The sequence below is a fragment of the Scleropages formosus genome, chromosome 7, assembly GCF_900964775.1.
Source record: "Scleropages formosus chromosome 7, fSclFor1.1, whole genome shotgun sequence".
Taxonomy (NCBI): Eukaryota; Metazoa; Chordata; class Actinopteri; order Osteoglossiformes; family Osteoglossidae; genus Scleropages; species Scleropages formosus.
The window spans coordinates 19,194,349-19,213,715 of NC_041812.1; the positions used below are offsets into that span (position 1 = coordinate 19,194,349).

A 19,367-nucleotide genomic window follows, 5' to 3' on the forward strand; every position below is an offset into this window, starting at 1 on the left:
TCATTATGTCACCAGTGTGTAGAGTAGTGGTTGGAGCCACAACCTTCCACATGTAGGACCCGGTTCGAATCCCCCTCATGTTTTACCCTGGATTGAAGTAGTGTACTTAGCCAGGAAAGCTCCAGTAAAAACTACCTAGCTGTTTAAGCAGGTAAATCATTGTAAGCAGCTTGTTGCATGAACTAATGTTATGTGTCAGTTTGGAGAAAACAGTCAGCTAAACATGCAGTGTAACAACATTCCAAGAAACATGACATTTTTACTGAGTTGGTGTGTGTAAGAGAAGCAGCATGGTGGCCTGGGGTGTGATCCCATTGTGCTGATGTCATTGTAAAACAAAAACACACACACACACACACACACACACACACACACACACACACACACACACACACACACACAGAGTGCTGCGGATAGGTCTCAGCAGCAGGGCTATTAGCACAGAGATGGATGTGTGTCATTCACAGAGGGCACAGCGACTGCTCTCCCACTGGGAGACACCAGAGGAGTGGAGGCATTTAGAGATCCATAGCAAGGGCATCCACTGCTGACTTCCTGGACACCATACGGCGAGGTGGGCTCAGTGTCCGGTTCTGTCTTTGCACCATATACATAACCAGCTGGCTAACTGCAAAGGAAGCTTGAGGACCAGGCGGTTTATGGTGTTTTTAATGTAAGTGAGTGTTAAACAAAACCCTCACAGCATCATCCAGAATACAGTGTAGTGCTGCAATAGATGACTGACAATCAAAAATCAAAGTGGCCCAGGTAGTAGTCATGAAAACTGTGGCTTTTAATGTAAACACTACATTCGATTGGTTTTTCAGCACAAACATCCCACATGAAATAACAACCATTCACTAAAAAGGAGGGGAGAAAGCGGCACAAAAAGCATTCACTGGAATAAAAAGAAAAGAAAAAGAAAGAAGGGGTGGGGAAAGAAACAGAAAAGCCTAACTGGAATATGTAATAACACACAGTAGTCTTTATTATTTTTTTTTCAGAGCAAAAAAGCTTAGAGGGAAAGTAGAGAGACATCTTTCCAAATCTACAGGTGAGTGAGAGCTGTGCTTTTCTATGCAGACCTGGAAGGTGTTTTGAGTACATTTTCCAAAACAAAGAAAAAAAAAAGCTCATGGTTCTGTACAGCTGCATGGCGCCCATCAACATGAGGACGGGGCATGCGCCCATTAACACGATGACTCCGAAGTGCCTGTTTTTTTATTTGTTTTAGTTTTTTTTTTTTTTTTTTTTTTAATTTTTTTTTTAAAGTAAAGACACTGCAGTGCAGGGCAAACAGGCCAAAGAACTGGTGTAGTTCTTCAACATGGACAAGTCAGTGAGAACAATCCAGAATAACTCAGAAGGACCCTTGCAAAACTTTTAATAAAGGGGTAAAGACAAAATGCTCTTAGCTAAACAGCACAAGTATAATTTAATAGTACCATCATTATTATAAGTAATTGTCACTGTTCTTTATTATTTAATGATCTTTATTTTATTTCTTTTAACCTGCTTGTAAATGTTATAGGACAATATGTATAGTGTTCTACTGACACACGCAGCCCAGTGACCATTGTCATTAAACTGTCGTGTTACCGGTCACAATGGCTGTTCATCAGTCTTCCTTCCATCCATTGACATGTTGCACTCTTTCTTTTCGTTGCAGTTTCTTTTATGTCTTTGTCTTTATTTTTTCTTAGTTTTCTTTTCGATTTTTATTTTTTTCTATTTTTTCTCAACATTTTCTACTTGCAGTACTTGTTTTTTCTTTATACAAAGGCCAAAGGTCATGCTATTAGTGACAGGATCAGTTGCAGGAGGTGCCATAACCCAGCCTGTAGACTAAAAACAGGAAGTAAACAAGAAATGAAGGATGATGGGAGGTAGGAAGTTGAGGGTGTATGGTGAGCACAAAGGAAGGGTGGGCTGAGGATAAATAAATAAATTAATAAATTAATCAATGACAATAAAAAAGTAGACGTTTCTTACACGATATTAATTGGTTCTTGTTACAGTAACCTAGTATTTCTAGTACTATTCCCAAACCCGCCATTTTCAGAAGGTTGGCACTGATATGACACTTACAGAAATTGACTTGGCTGAGAGGCCTCGTGTCACAGCTGGGGTGGAACAGAGAGCTGCGGAGCCGCCTCCGTTTGCACGCAGCCCATGGGAGCAAAGGCCCGCTGGAGTGACAGGGCTGCACCGTGGAAGGACTTTTTGATCCACACATTAGAACGGAATAAGCTGATATGGTGCAATCCTGTGTGTGTTCTCGAATTAAAAACAAACTAAAAAAATGCTTTTTGTCATTTTTTCATCCCTAAAACATCAAACAGCTGAACAGAACTAACAGAATTACCGTGAAAACCCAGTCCTGTAGACCAAAGCAAGAGGACTACATTAAAAACGCAGTACTATAACTGACTTTGTTACCATAGTGTGTACAACTACTGTCATTGCCAAAGCCGTTGCAACTGATATTGTTATTATCGTCATTAAATCAATTATCAAAATCACCTAATATTTTCAGGCAAAAGGTGCCCAGGTTAGTCCCCTCATTGATACTTATATAATAAATATACATACAATTAACAAGTAAACATTAAAAAAAGAAATAAAAGACACATTTTCTTTATGTAAAACAAAATGTCTGTTTTGTTAAAACAAGAAGACACTGTGAATAGGGCCCAGAAAAAAAAGAACAGAACAAAACAAAATTCTACATCTGTACTAGAACCGTGAGGGCTGGGTTTCTATAAGAAATCAGTTCTGTTGGCAGCTCTTTGAGATAAACTAAAAAGATTTTCTTATATATATATATTTATATATGTATGCCTTTTTTAAAATTATCATTATTATTTACCAACTTGCATTTTAGATAGTAATCATTATTACCAAATGAGTAGTGAAGGTGCGGCCAGCGGACGCGTCAGTACAAGCCGCAGCCTCGCAGGTTGTTGGCGATGATGATGTCAGTGACGGCATCAAACACCACCTGGATGTTGCCTGTGTCTGTGGCGCACGTCATGTGACAGTAGATCTCTTTGTTGGGCGAGCGGTTCTTGCTCTCAAACTGTGCTTGGATGTAGGCGGCTGCGTCCTCGTAGGTGTTGGGTCCTGAGGCGGGACACGGGGCATGGGGATAAAAAAAATAGGGGCTTAGTACCGTCTCGCAGACACGTACGTTTCTTCCGGGCCGGACAACCCTGGTGACAATTTATCATTCAGAGTGCTGCATATTTACCATTTGTTGTCACAAATTTTCTGAAAATTATATATTCAAAGCTAAAACATGTAAAATGTTTTGTACAATTTATGTTTTATACATTAATTTAAATAAATCATGCATTTACCATATACTTGAATTATACATGTAATATACACTTAATTTGTCTAATACATATTTAAACATATTTCATTTTATATTTAATACATTCACTTAAATAATTAAATACACTGCATAAATGTTTTATACATTTAATGTATAATGCAGAGCTTTATTGTCATGAGTATAGGCTGAAAACAGTACAACTACATGGAATACACAATATAGGTAACTGCATATTGTATTATAATAACTTAATACCAGCACAGCTTAGTCTGGTATGGTCTTGAGCTGTCAATAAGTGTCATTTCTTTTCTCACACTATAAAATAGAGAGGAATTGATGGAATGCTTCCAGTGAAGGCCCTGTGTCCTTCGGTGTCTTTCCGTGACAGAACACCTTGCAGGTTTCTACACTACTACAGATTAAATCCCAAATGGTTCTGTAGCCTCATAAACCACACATCTCTCTTGCTCTAGTAATTAATGCATCTGAATTCAATGGCAGATAAGCAAACAAATAGCATAATCCTCTTACACAAATTTAATGTATGGATTGCGTTACGCTGTGCATGTTACTCTTCACTTTACAACATGACACAGTTTAATCTCGTAAACCGAAAAAAAGAAATTCCATGTAATAAACGCATACTAAATGTACTGCAGGGATGAATATATAAATGAATGTTGATGGATTCCGTTAGGAAGCGTTTCTTGTTTTATTAAATGTTACTTTTCAAATATATTTCATGGTTGTAAATGATAAGGCTGACAAGAAATATATAAAATTTTGCTATATTTAACTAATAAATGCCAAGGAAGGGAGTTTGGTGTCCATGTAAAATCTTTTTTGCAGAAAGACTAACACACTGGACTAAGGTGTATCTGTTCAGGACTGCTTGCTGTGTGAAGCCCCCCCGGCTGCAGTGTTTGTGCCAACCTGCTGTGTGGTGTGACTCATGTCCCGTGTTGGCTCAGTACATGCTGTGCCCCCCAGGGGGGAGTTTGGTCAAACAGAACATACTGTATTACGTTGGGGTCACCACATCCTGCCACCGAGTTCCTTCTTTTGTCCTCCTCACTGGGGTGGGCCAGTGCCCCCCAGGGCCTAGCAATATCCTGCACCGAGGCCAGTGGCCAACGGCCTCCCCAAGGCAACTCGAGCTAATTCTCTGCACTTTTTCTGTTGGAGACTCCCGGTGACCTGGGAGAGTAGCTGATGGAGGGTTGAATAAATGGGAATGAGGGACCAGAGCCCCTCCCTCAGACAGAATGGGTGTGGAGCCTGCAGCCTGGTTCCATGTGATTGAAGTGCATGGCCTATTGTCTCTGTATGTGTTCATGTCATGTGAGTATGCATGTCAAAGTCTGAGTTCCATCTCCCTCTCCGTATAGCCTGTGGTCACTATCTGTGTGTTTGAAACTTCATCATCAACACATGATGAAGAAGCCTTGAGGACAAACATCAAGCAATTGCAACATCTCAGAGACAGGCAGAAAAGGGAGCTGGGGGGCAGCAGGAGCAGGAGAACGTCATGGAAAGCCGCCCCTCACATTCCACAACAGAGAGAGACTTTGTTCAAGGGCATTAAAACGTCCCACAAAAGATGAATTAAGGGTGAATATGAGCACTCAAAGGCCAATGGCTGCATATGTGCTTCCTGTGATGGCTCGGCAGTCAAAGGCATGACTGGAAATGCTGGGTTGATGCGCTTACCTGTGTACTCAGGAAAACAGATGCTCAAAGCAGACTTCTTGATCTTTTCAGCAAACAGGTCTTTCTTGTTCAGGAAGAGAATGATGGAAGTGTCAATGAAGAATTTGTTGTTACAGATGGAATCGAACAGCATGAGAGACTCGTGCATGCGATTCTGCAGTGGAGAGAAAAAAGAGGGAGGGAACAGGAGAGAAAGAAAACAAAGAAATAAAGAGAGAAAGAGAGAGGGGAAAGGTTAGCACCAGAAAAAAAATAAAGCAAGACTGGTTAAATCCTAGTGATAGGTGGTAGAGATCCCAGCTGAAAGCATTAGTGAGGCCAAGCACTGGTCAGGCAGGACAGTGGAGGTACAGGGTAGTACAAGGCAATAACAGGAAAGGACAGCCTCATAGGTCACTTAATGGGTGGAGCTACTATGTCCATCATATGAGTTAGACCAACTGAAACACCTTGCATTCATGTTGTGCTTTTAAGGCAGGCTCTACGCTCTATTAAGTCCTGACAGCACAGGATTGCTCCACCCACAAGGAGGCTCATGAAAGCCCAAAAAGGAGGGGTGCTTCCAATACAAGTCAAGGGTAAACATGTTGTTAGGTAACAATGTGTCAGCCTTAAAATGGGAACCATATTACTGTTGTCCTTTTCACAAGCAAAGTTAGGCAGGTTGGCAGCATGTGTGTGCGCGTGTGTGTGTAGGTATGGATTCATGTGTGGATGTGATATTTGTGTGCGTAAGTGCCTTTGTGTATGTGCGTATATGTATTTGACAGTACACATCTCGCTCCTCCGGTTCCCTCGATCAGCCACATTCCCAGTGCAGAGAGACCAACGCTCTACACCAGCACCAGGGCATCAGGGCAACATGTATGGATGTGGCAGTTTAGTCCTTCAAGGGTTACACATGCTGCAGTCCATGGATAGTTCATACATACTAAACATTAAAAAACTGATACAGTGCAAAAAATCCAGAAGTTTACTGCTTTGAATGTCCTAAACACTCAACAATGAAGAGAAATGTAAGCTTTTAAAACTGGAAAAAGCACAGGGAAAGACTGACCGTGTCTGAGCACAAAAAGAATGACCGTTGAAATAATCAAACTGACAGAATGATGTTGCCTCAGGTAGCTGGAAACATTTCACCCTGTTCGCTGCCACACGCAATATTCCAGGAATAGAAAAGATCAAGAAAGGAAGAAGAAATGTGTGTGTATGTGTCAGAGGAAGAAGAAATAGGATGCAAGAATCAGACAGAAATGCACTATGATGTTGAATGATTTATTAAATTCCATTGAAAGGGTACAAAAGACCTGGAAATGAAACGAGACAAAAGTGCCAACAAATGAAGATAAATTACACAAATGCCACCGAAGTTGAAAAGCTACCGACAATAACTTAAATCCACTACTCTCGATGTTATACTGCTGATCTTATATTGTGCCATAAAGCTGTAAAATTTGAAATATGAAGCTCCCTTTCACTGCTTATGACCTGTAACATATCACTACCCTTAGAACTCTCAAGTTGCCTTAGTCCACTCACATCCCATCATGCATCACTTCCTTCAGATGTCTTAGAAGGTTTAACACTACTCATGTCCCGTCATGCATCGCTTTCTTCATAAGATAAAAGCCGCCATACATCACTCAAATCTCATCATGCATCACTAGCATCTAGTTGTCTCGTTCTGAGATTTCTGGTATTGCTGCGCATTCAGAATGCCGAGACTCCGAAGTCCGAGAGACCTGACGCAAATCAACACAAAAGCCTTTGGGCCTCACCTATTTAGCACCTAACAGGTACTATGAACAGGACAGCGGACTGACTGTCTTGGGCTCAGGGCACGGTGCCATAGCACTGTGTACACAGGCCCTCGATCATGCCAGCTAGGAGGAGTCACAGGGGAGTGAACATGAGCTACCAACAGTCTGGCTGCTCCTCCTTGAGGCTGATGGAAAATGATCCAGAACAGTAGCTTTACCAGCCATCAATCTCTCCTGCAGCTCCGCGGACTTTATTACCTGTCCCTCACTGGGGCCTGGCTATGAGCCGTGTTCAATGGGAAATGGGTAAGAGTGAAAAATGCTGATTTCACATGTCTGTGAATGATAGGACGGCTCCGGAGGAACTGCAAAATGGACTCCAGGCCATAGAGAAGTTCCATTCTGGCGTCTTCAAATGTAAGTGTGAGAAGGCAGCAGCACTGAGCGTGAGCCAGTTTTAAAGGAACTCTGACTTTCTGTTTCCCAACAACTGCATTTATGAAGGGGTTGGAATAAAATGGCTTTTAGTTTGTTATAAATTCACTGAGAAAGTTCACTGTATCCCTGTAACAAAAGGCATACAGTGTTTGTAACAGGCCGTGGTGTTACTCAAAGCTATGAGCACACTGGAGGTCAGAGCTGCTTTCACTATATCAAGGTGGAATGGGGACTTGGCTGCAAGTTGCGGTCTGATGCCACCGGACAGTGCTGGCATGACTAGGAAAGGCTGGCACCCGTGACAACAGCCCTCTGGGAAACATCTGTTCTGCCCTCACGCCCAACAGCTTTACAGACACCACACTCTCATGCTGGAGTGTGTAATCATGTAGAAACAACTTAAAGCTACGTATGTCACTTCATGTTAATTCTCAAGCTGCGTCACACTGCTGCACATTCCGTAAATAGTGTCCCAAAGCATCCAAAATAATGATATTGATAGTAACAACATTTGACATGGTCAGCCTTACTATACTGCTACAGCTGAAAGGAATGTAATTTTGCAGAAAACAAAACCTGCAGATTAATACTACCTAAAAAAGGGAAAATATGGTAAAATAGTGTTTAAAAACAAAATTCAAAGTATCTCTAGAGAACATACTGCATTAATATGTACGTGATATGCATATTACGCATACTGTATACTTCTGCAACTGATATTTCCCACTGGGGTGAATAAAGTTTCATTCATTCATTCATTCATTCATTCATTCGTAAATACCACGCAACTATAAGAATTTATGGCTGTCTTTGAAATACTCTGTTACATACAGTACTTGACGTAGAGTATAACAAGGAGAAGGGAGTAAGAGAACGCAGAAAAGAAAAAAACAGAAGATAAAGTGTGAATGTCACAGATGCGGCTGTTTTAGGGCCCACTGTTTTAAAACATTTATCAATCCCATCTTCATGGGATATAGAGTACAGGCCCACTCCTCTGGGTTCAGGATGTAGTTAATCATCCAGGCTTAGACACACTTGTGTCACTATTAACGGGATTTAATGACATTTTCCTTGGAACAGGACTCAGGGTGTCTCCCTTAGTGAATGAGCACAGATTAGGACTGTGTTGCATTGAACGTGTTACGCTGGATTGGAGATGGACTCAGTACTTGCAGCCTTGCTTTGTTTACCTTGAGCTGAAGACATGGAATCTTTCCTAGTAACTGATTAGGAGGAGAGGACAAAAATGTTTAAATTCCATTCAAAAATTATAAAGGTCATTCTCTAATAATATTATTTTCTTAATTTGTAAAAGACAGCAGTGCAGTGGGTTGGACCACAGTCCTGCTCTCCGGTGGGTCTGGGGTTTGAGTCCCTCTTGGGGTGCCTTGCGACGGACTGGCGTCCCGTCCTGGGTGTGTCTCCTCCCCCTCTGGCCTTACGCCCTGTGTTGCCGGGTAGGCTCCGGTTCCCCACGACCCCGTATGGGACAAGCAGTTCTGAAAATGTGTGTGTGTGTGTGTGGGTGTGTAAGTAAAAGACAGCAAGACAGATAAAACATCTTTGTACTTCTGAGTTTTTTAATTGTCGGAGCAAAGCCAGCTATAAGGAATTTTCCCCAGGTTGAGAAAACGGGAGAGTAAGGCTTTGCTTGAACAATGATTTACTTTTGAACAGCTTCCTAGGCTGAGTCCTCAGAATGTGTGAACAGAGGACAATTGATCAGATGACCACAAAAATAAACCCAACAATATAAAGTCTAATAAGATGGTGAGACAAAGAAAGATGTAAATGTACTGAAGGACGATACTGTAGAAATGGTGTGTTAACAGAACTAAAAGGTAGTCTATGAGTTCATCTGCAATTCAAATGCATCCATCCTATATACCTTGTACCGTCAGTATGTAGGCTCTTCTGCTTCTTGCAGGACATCACAGAAACACTGAAATGAAGTAAAGTTTCAACCGGCTGGATAGATCTGAAGCAAACTGCAAAATGGTACTGTGCTGGTGAAAGGTCAGAGTTCATACATCATTGGGTTTTCCCATACCAGAGTCCATCGGCCAGAACCGAGTACCTCAATACATCCAGTAAGGGAACAAGAGGACTCCTTGTACTCACACCTTCTCACTTTATAACAGGAGCAGCTTAAGAGCAGATCTGTTATATGGTACCTGACCAGGTATCACTCATTTTAAGAGCAGCCATCTTTTGCAGTCAGATGGAATATATGCCAGACGGCTAGACAGTGAAGGAAACAGTAAGAGGTCTGAGGTCAAGGCAAGTCTTTTTTTATGTACATTTACGTGTCAATTTACAGTTCATTTAAGTTTAGATTGGTTAAATACTGTATATACACAAGCCTGGAAAAGTGACACACACCAACAAATACAAATGCCTTACAACGTATCATGATACAACAAGATACGGCACATTCACTGCTTCCTTCACCCATGACTTATTTCCTTCGCCCACATACCTGTGTGATCTGATCAACAGGTGGGCAGGTCCCTAGGAGAACCAACCAGATGGTTGGTTTACCGCTGCTGGGTTAAAGATGCCAGCTGAAGCCAAGAAGTGCTGAGACAGTTGCTGAGAAAGGTGTGAGACTTTGACGGCTTGGAGCAGTGTGGGTACAAACTGGAGTGTATACACGGTGCACCCACTGCACTCCCACATAACCAATATACTATGTGTTGCAGAATGGTACTTCCATAAATGTCTGTAAGATTACTGATTCACAAAACACAACAAAAATCTTGGTTCTAGTGCTAGATACACATGCAAACAGAGTCCCACTGACTTAAGCTGAACCCTGTGAACACAGAAGCTTCCGGCAAGGAGAGGTTGAAACCACAAGCACAGCGCATCTTGAAGGCCACACAACTCCTTCAGAAGAGGCCAGGGCAACAAATATGCACCTCACAGCGATGCTGTACAACCCTCAGAAAACATCTCTGTGAGTATGTATGATGGGAAAAGAGACAATTTAAAGAGAGAGCCCAATGGTTTCTACTGTTTGTGTGCATTTATGTAAACACAGATTGTGCTGTTTTATACAGTCTAAGGCAAGTGTACTGCACGAGAACAATGCAATTAGTCAACAGAGAATAATTAGTACAATTTCTGAACATTTTTATATACTTCTTATTTTTAATACTTTAAATATATATATGCGCACACACACACACACACACATTTTCGAAACCGCTTGTCCCATACGGGGTCACGGGGAACCGGAGCCTAACCCGGCAACACAGGGCGTAAGGCCGGAGGGGGAGGGGACACACCCAGGACGGGACGCCAGTCCGTCGCAAGGCACCCCAAGTGGGACTTGAACCCCAGACCTGCCGGAGAGCAGGACCCAGTCCAACCCACTGCGCCACCGCGCCCCCCTTCACACACACACAAATATGTAAAATTTATTTATTAGAAGTGTACAAATGAAATATTTTAGGCCTCTAATTGGAATTTTGTTCTAAGGCAGCTGGTATGTGAAGTACTGAAATTCTATATATTATGAAAAGCACAGTCAGTTCAGACTAAATGGGATACAACTGCTTCCTTAAGAAAACTTGAGAAAAACTACTACCATCAGGATTCTTACTGACTCCTATTCTAAATACAGTACATGAATGAAATACCACAGTAAAAAAGTGAAAAGGAAATGAGAAATTGGCTTGTTTGAAAGAGGTAATGTGTGTGTGAACCCCACAGAAAACTGAGAATGGGAAAATTAAGGTCATATATGAAAAACTGACCTAGTCCAACTCAGAGATACTGTATTTCCTCTACTTGAGTTGTTTTTCAAGTGCTTTCTTGCACAATAAATTGGGATTTGTGTGAGGACCTCAAGTCTTTCTGTAGGGAAGGACAAAAATATAACTGAATAACAAATTCTTCCAGGACAGAACACTCCTTTGTCCATGGGGAAGGGGGGGATGTGCTCATGACACACAGCTCTCATGCTATCATTAGACCTCCAGGCTAATTATTATAACACACAGCTAATGAAACTTTCAGATATCCCCAGTGTTATAATAACAAACCATCATTAAAATGTCTATCAGCATAGGAAAATTGCGCTTTCAATATTCACAGACAAAAAAGGACCTCCGTGCAAGGACATCAGGAGCAGTGTTTTTCATACTACAGTTTGTGTTTGTCTCCCTTCAGAGCAGCAACAAGAGGAAACATGCACATGTCCAGCATACATATCACAGGAATGTACACAAAATGGTGTGAGAGTTTGAATTTGTATGTTGTGCTTTGTGCATTCTAAGCAAGCATGTGAAGTATGGGCATATTATACACATTTGTGCAAATACCAATTTGTGCTATATGTATTACATGTGAGGGGGCGTGGTGGCGCAGTGGGTTGGACCACAGTCCTGCTGTCCGGTGGGTCTGGGGTTCAAGTCCTGCTTGGGGTGCCTTGCGATGGACTGGCGTCCCGTCCTGGGTGTGTCCCCTCCCCCTCTGGCCTTACGCCCTGTGTTGCCGGGTAGGCTCCGGTTCCCCGCGACCCCATATGGGACAAGCGGTTCTGAAAATGTGTGTGTGTGTGTGTGTGTGTGTGTGTGTGTGTGTGTGTGTATTACATGTGTATATTCATCCATCCATCCATCATTAGTAATCATTTAACCAGTGTAGGGTTGCAATAACAGCAAGTCCATACAGAATGCAAAGGGTGTGAGGTAGGGTACACCCTTGAGGGACAGCAGTCCACTGCAGGGCAATCATACACACTCAAACACTCACCATACACACACTGGGCAACTTAAGAGTCATCCCGTCACCTAAAACACATACCTTTGGACTACGGGAGGAAACCAGAGGAAACTCACAAAAACATGAAGAGAATACGTAAACTAAAAAAGATTTAGCTGGATTTGAATCTAAATTAGATCACACAGGCCATGAGATGTGCGGCACCAGCAGCACTCTGTGTGCTGCCTTCATGTACATCGACATTTGTATAAACACACAGATTTGTAGCTGTGCCTGTATATGACTGTACATGAGGTTTTCTATATGCTTTATGTAGGTTTACTGAGACGTACGTTGCTTTGGAGAAAAGCATGTGCTAAATGAACAATGTACTGCACAAGTATAAAACAAGAGTGCAAAGAGGGTACAGAACTCACCGTGGTCTCATCTTCATGAAGCACCTGATCGTAGCCACTCAAGGCCACACAGAAGATGATAGCTGTCACGTCCTCAAAACAGTGGATCCACTTCTTCCTCTCTGACCTCTGACCCCCCACATCAAACAGCCTGTGGACATGAGACATAGACTTGAACTCCTTTGCCATCCCATTGGGCATTTTGTCCAATTTCCTCTGATTTTAAACATGTCACCTTGAGTTTAGATTAAAAACTGTGACTAACAGCCACAGCACATTATGGAAACATGCCTGCTTTAATGGGCAGCATGTTGTGTAACTGTTGGAGTTAACAGTTAACAGCACTTTTATTACAGAGCCATGTGTAAACTCAGCTCCAGTCCTGTTTGTTACCACCTTATTTACTTAATGTGCACACACATTTTCTAAATGAGACTTTTTCAGCAGTTAAGGAGGTAAAGGGACTTCAATGAGGCTAAAAATATATTCATAGAAGACACTGAAGCTAGCTCCTCCCTACTCTTATTTGTCATCTGGAAAAGGTCTAACTAATCTTCTGCCAGAGTAACTCTTGTTATGCATAGATACCCCTGTGACAGTGGGTTCTTCACATCTTCTAAAAATGCATTACACAAGTGTGATATGCTTGAGGTTTTCAATTCAAGTTGAATCTGCAACCAGTGGCTATCAAAATCACGCTGAAAGCCAAGGTTGAAAGCCCTCATTAGAGACTAAGGTGTCACAGTGGGTAATGTGGAAAAAACATGATGAAGATGATGCACAAGGCAATAGACACAAAATCAAACTTCTGACACAGGAAATAAACAGAGGAGAGCAAACAGGATTGTACCAAATGCTACTGCCAGGTACTGTTAATCACACTTCCACTCGTTTTTCCGAAGTCTTTTGAGGACAGGAGCAAGCCTTGCTGTCCTTAACAAACAGTGAACATAAGTTACTGTCTGTACTCCTCATGTGTTAAGCCTGTGATTTAAAGTACATTTCAGAAGACACATACATTATTAGTAACCATCTCATAGGGCCACATTTGGGTTAGAAAGGAAATGTGCAGAAAGCAAGTCCTTCTATAGCAGCTTGGATCAGGCACATATGTTACTTTTTGGAATTAGCAGGGGTTTCCTGTCCTTGAGTCATTAATCTGAAGAGAGGCTGCTTGATACATGAGCATGTCAAGGAACCCTCTCTGCACCAATGGGCACCTCAGCTGGAGGAAATGCAGCTTTTAGTCATTCTCAGCATCTTCTGCCAGCTCTGCTACCTGAGCTCAGGGAGTGAAGGGCAGCCAGTGGCCAAGAGTCCAATGAATCTAACCTTAATGGACTACATCACCAGTGGTCCTGACTGCACCCTGTTGTCTTTCCCAGATTGTGGCTACTGAACTGCAGAGATATTAGCATATTACTGTGTTCAAGACTCACCTTCAATCCATCGTGCAATACCTAATCCTGCATGTGGTTAGTGTTTGCTATCTCTTTCATATCAGTCAGAGTCATGAGCCCTGGACAGAAGGCTGGCTGGTGTGAGCTAACCTGAAGTGGAGGTTTTTGAAGGTGAAATGGGTTTCTACGATGCCAGTGGTCTTGACTCGGGTCCTGAGAATGTCCTGTTCTGTGGGCTGGTAGTCTGGGGCGCCAATCCGATCCAGGCTGTCAAGGTAGCTTGGGATGAAGAGAAAGGCAAAGGGAAGAAAAATGAGGTTAAGTCCACATCTGAGAATATTCCCAAACAGCTTTTCCCCCTAAATGCATTAAAGGCATTTCCTTTCTCTTACATCAGTGACAAAAATAAGCCAAAGAAAAGGGTAATTATGTCAGCACTGTCACATGTCAGTACAAAACAGAGCACACACACACACACACACACACACACATTTTCAGAACCGCTTGTCCCATACGGGGTCACGGGGAACCGGAGCCTACCCGGCAACACAGGGCGTAAGGCCGGAGGGGGAAGGGGACACACCCAGGACGGGACGCCAGTCCATCACAAGGCACCCCAAGCGGGACTCGAACCCCAGACCCACCGGAGAGGAGGACTGCGGTCCAACCCACTGCGCCACCGCACCCCCAATCAAAACAGAGCAACCAAGTAAAAAGTAAGAAGCAAATAAGCCTGTGAGCAGTGAGTATGAAAAGGGCATTAACGCAGTGACCATGCTTGGACACTGTAGCTCGAAACAAAGTCTTCTGCTGCATCATACAGAAAACTGAGCTGGACTTGTGTAAAGAAAATAATGTCTCTCATAAAGTTTACCTTGCAGAATAAGACAAAATTAAAATGCACCTGTAGTGAGATGGCACTGCTAACATACAGTATTTAGAATAATTCCACAGATGCTTTTTTTTTCCAAAGCAAAGTACCACTCAGCGTAAACAAAAAAGCATTTCACAGCACATGAGCTTTAAATACAAACACATGATTATCAGAGCACAGCTTGTTTGTCTGATTCCATTGTTTTGTTGGTGCACATCACTTAAGCTATTAAGTAAATGTCACCCATTTCAAGGTCTTCACAAATCTGACCTAAAGGAATTAAATGTTAATTTATACAGAAATGCCAACGTCCACCATAACAACAAAGTCTGCCTGTCACACCTTACACGTTCTGTACCACGTGTGGATGGCAGTGCTATACCTTCTCAGCTATGATCACACAGCACAGGGATCCACAGAAACAAATTCCTTGCTGAGTACAGTACATCACACTGATATGCGATGCTGGGCAGGTCACAGCATAATCTGTAGCATATTGTCTCTCAGGATCAGAGCGCTGCACCCTGTCAAAGTGACACTAAAACCTGTCACTGTCTGGCTTCATCTAACTATAGAAACACCTGACCTCCCTGAAGGGGAGGAGATGAGCATCGCCTGTCATCACAATTTCTGGCATGGGGAGCAGAACGTCCTTGAGGTTCTCCTCATAATGCACTCATTCACTACAGGGGTGTCTACCAAAAATGCCTCACTGTGGTTGATTGCAGTAGTTTCACTACAGCAGACAGGAACATCTGGGGCTAAACTCACAGAGCCTGATTAAGCAGGACACACAGGCATGCAAACAAACACACATATTCTGCACATCTGAATGTTACACAAGGATGGCCATCCATCACATCCTGGTTACAGTTGGCACGGCTTCCGCAAGCCCCGAAACTGCTGAGAATAGCCCCTCAAACTATCAAAATATCACCCACTGAAGGCTCCCACTTCATGACGTGATGCATCATGGCTCACCCTGTACATTCGAGCAGAAAAACCATAGCCCCGGGGCCACGTGGACCTGAGTATACACCGGTTCTTACAGGAAAGGGGTGTTGAAGGGGTGTTGCTGATGTGTGTGTGACAGAGGTGGGGGGAAGACGGAAAGCAAGAGAGGCCCTGAGACAGTACTCTTCCTTCTGTGTCTCTCACCTTTAGGCAAGGCCTTGTATGCTCCTAACTGCTGCTAAAGAGATGGATCAGGAGGGACAAAGAGAAGAGGGAGCTTCTTTCCACCCATTTCATCCTCTTCTTAGTAGCCAGCTTTTATCCACCCCCCACAGCAACCTCAAGAGCTGTAACACCCCATTAGAGTCAGTGCGGTCCGAACTGAGGAGATTAACTAGGACCCCTTGGCAGCCGCCTCTAGTCGGTCTTGTCATTGAGGGTGTTTAGCCAGCTGTGTCAAAGAACTCTGCGTGAACCACAAGAGACCGCAGCCATCTTTAGTCACTTGTGTGCGAGATCGCCAAGCAACCATGGGCCTTGTCATCCAGGAATGACTCCAGTTTAGGTTTAGCATGTGGAAAGCTACAGTGTGGCCTAGACCCACAAAGACCAAATTTTTCAAGACCTGGAAGGGAAATGTTTAATTGTGGCCATGACGAAACAGGGTTTGTTAGGAAAATTCAATCTTTCTGCTCAGGAGTTTTCAGTATGGAAAAGATATGCCCTCTTAAGGTTCTCTCAGGGCTTCTCTTTTCCCTCAGCTTCCTCCTCTTCATTCCCTCAACATTACTCTTGTTTTCAACATTAAAAAACAATTCTGGACACCCGTAACAGGATAAGAAGATTAAAACATGGATGGATGGTTGGCTGGATTGGGCTTCCAATGCAAGTTCAGCCTGCTATATTTAAAGGAGATTTGCATATGTTTGGTTTTACACGAAAAACATTCTGTGCTGATTATGCAGCCTCATAAAACACCTTCCCTTCTAACACCATTTGAAACCTGTGGAAATCATATGTGTGGAGCAGTGTGCAAAACAGCAAATTATGCAACAGCACAGTGACCACTTGGCAGGTGGAAGGATGTACTGCAGTTGCTAACCAAGAGATGGCGCCGTGTGGGAGTAGAGCAGATCCTCCTTCAGCGTGTGTGGCTCTCCTACCGCCATAGTTGCTTGGGTCTACAGCAGCATCGCTAAATTCTTGCTTCACTTCTACTGATACCACTGGAGAGCATGGATCCTGTGTGAGGCACTCAGTGCCGTGCCCAGATTGGCCGGCCTGGAGAAAGTGTGCCAGGAATGGAGAGGGTGATCTAAGGCTCTGACACGGGCCCTGTTCAGCCTTGTTTGTTTTGTTTCTCATTGTGTGTGTCTCCAGCCATGCCATTTCCCTGGTTGCCTGCACTTAACAGTCTTTGTGATGTCTGCTGCTGCTCTGAGCATAAGGTGATTTCCACTCATCTGTGGCTCCACTGGCTCCCCCTGGGCCTTCCCCGCCCGCACAGACCAATACAAACATGTGGCAGTGGCACTCCCCAAAAATATCACAAACAAAGAAACAGAAACTGATCAGAGAATGTGTGTGTGTGTTTGTGTGTATGTATGTGTGTGTATGTGTGTGTGTGGACTCACGTACACACATAGGTGCAAACATACAAAAAGACTCATTGCATATACATCTCTTTCAGTCGCAGGAAACATCCACATAAAGACTATTAACTCAGGAAAATGCAAACACTCCCAGCAGAAGTGGCACTTACTACTGGGCGGAGTCATTGAGCTGGTACTCGCGGGCACGGCTGAAGCACTCCTGGATGCCAGAATCTGACCAGAGGCGCATCATAGCAGCAAGCAGCTCGGGGGAGTAGGGCTCTGTGTCCTCCATACGACTCACCACATCACACACCATCTTGGCATCGGCCTGTGAAGGGGGAGACAGAAAGAGGGCAGATGTCAGCAGCACACTCAACACACTGCAGCACACACTGCATCCCTAACGCACCTAGCGTACACCCACTTGTGTGATACAGCCGAGGAGGACGGAGCTTAGCTTGAAACAGACACGCCCATACGTGAGGCAGAGGACATAGCCAAACTATCCTGTTATTTAAAAACAGCCTTTAAAAACAGTCTTTCTAGGTAAACACACACACACACACATTTTCAGAACCGCTTGTCCCATACGGGGTCACGGGGAACCGGAGCCTACCCGGTGACACAGGGCGTAAGGCCGGAGGGGGAGGGGACACACCCAGGACGGGACGCCAGTCCATCGCAAGGCACCCCAAGCGGGACTTGAACCCCAGACCCACTGGAAAGCAGGACTGTGGCCCAACCCACTGCGCCACTGCACCCCCTTTCTAGGTAAACAATTTCATGAAATGCATTTAAAAATTTTCCAGATTCAGTGTGAGCAGTGATCTGATGCATTCATCCATTATCAATAACTGCTTGTTCAGTGCAGGGTTATGGTGCTCCAGAGCCTGTCCTGTCAACACGACGTGTAATGCAGCGTACATTTCCGGGCATCTCACACACACAAACGGATGTGGTGGAGTCTGAATATTTTTCCTAAATAAAACTGGAAGAAGGCCATTTAGCATCAAGTCTAGGAGTGCAGAGTCCTTGTCTATTTTTGAGCAAATCCCTGTCTACAGCAGCGCAACTCAGCTCATCCCGCTATACCAATGTACACTGCGTGTGCTGACGCAGTGATGGTGTGACTGTGGTGAGATCATTATGCTTTTTATGATGTCTTGGCTGCCATCACCTGCTTGTTCTGTCTCTCTGTGTTTGAGGGGAACTTGCTTCATAGCATGGATGATTGGCAGATGAATAGTAGGCATCTGCCTGGCACCCTGCTGTGTGGGTACCCTTTGTGGCCCACTCAGTTCCTCCCACCCTGGGGAGTAATGCTCCTCACCCACCCCTCATGCCCTCACCCACCCAGCCCACGCTTTTACCACCTGCGGAAGACTGCATCAAGGGGTGTGCAGAGAAGGAGTAAGAGCTAATGATCCTGGTTCGCAAGTGAGTGGATCCACGAACACACACATACATAAACACACACATGCATGTAATCACACAACTGCACAGCACCAGCTTGATGGCTGCAGGGCAGCGCGGTCTGTCACTGCAGATGGCAGGAGAGCCACATGGGGGCAAGTGGCTCATAGAAAGAGAAACAGAGGAAAGAAGAGAAATAGAAAGTGATAAAAATTTTAAAAATTGCACACAGGAACAAACACAGAGCCTAAGATATGGTCAAAAACAGACTTGATGCTTCACACACTTTGGTTAGACTGGGACCGAAAAGATAGAACAATATGGTTGTGAATCAAACTCCATTGGGCTAAGCTCTAGATAAGCAGACATACACACGCTCGTCTCTCCTTCTCCTGCATCCATTACCTCTACATCCAGCTCTACTGTATCGCTGTTTCCACAAAGGAACTGAACCACACCTATCCCCATCTTTTGCTAACACTCATCAGCCATCTAAAGTGTGTTGAAGCTAAAACACATTATGAACACTTTCATAGATCTTTGTGGTCCAATAAACTGATACAACAGCAGAATTTCCAAGCAATCAGTTCTTTGGATGGTTACACTGCCCATGTTCGGCAGTAGTTAAGGATGCTGTCGTTCGGTGGGGACAAAGACAGATTTAACGTAGTGGGATCTGGGCCCAAGAAGGATCTCAAGTGTCCCGACACAGCATTAAAAGGCATTCCTTTTGCCAATTAAACTGCAAAATTCAATA

The 19,367-nt window shown here is 43.7% G+C and overlaps 1 protein-coding gene across 1 annotated transcript in view; it reads right to left on the reverse strand.

Moving 5' to 3' along the window:
- Positions 1-769: 769 nt before the first annotated feature.
- Positions 770-19,367, reverse strand: part of gnao1a (guanine nucleotide binding protein (G protein), alpha activating activity polypeptide O, a) — a 75,715-nt gene continuing 57,117 nt past the window's right edge. Inside the window, exons 4-8 of the mRNA XM_018726644.2 lie at positions 17,365-17,525; positions 13,925-14,053; positions 12,396-12,525; positions 5,048-5,201; positions 770-3,123 (exon numbers count right to left, since the gene is read on the reverse strand). Coding sequence (XP_018582160.1) covers positions 2,936-3,123; positions 5,048-5,201; positions 12,396-12,525; positions 13,925-14,053; positions 17,365-17,525 — 762 coding nt within the window. The 3' untranslated portion in view covers positions 770-2,935. The remainder of the gene's footprint in view (positions 3,124-5,047; positions 5,202-12,395; positions 12,526-13,924; positions 14,054-17,364; positions 17,526-19,367) is intronic.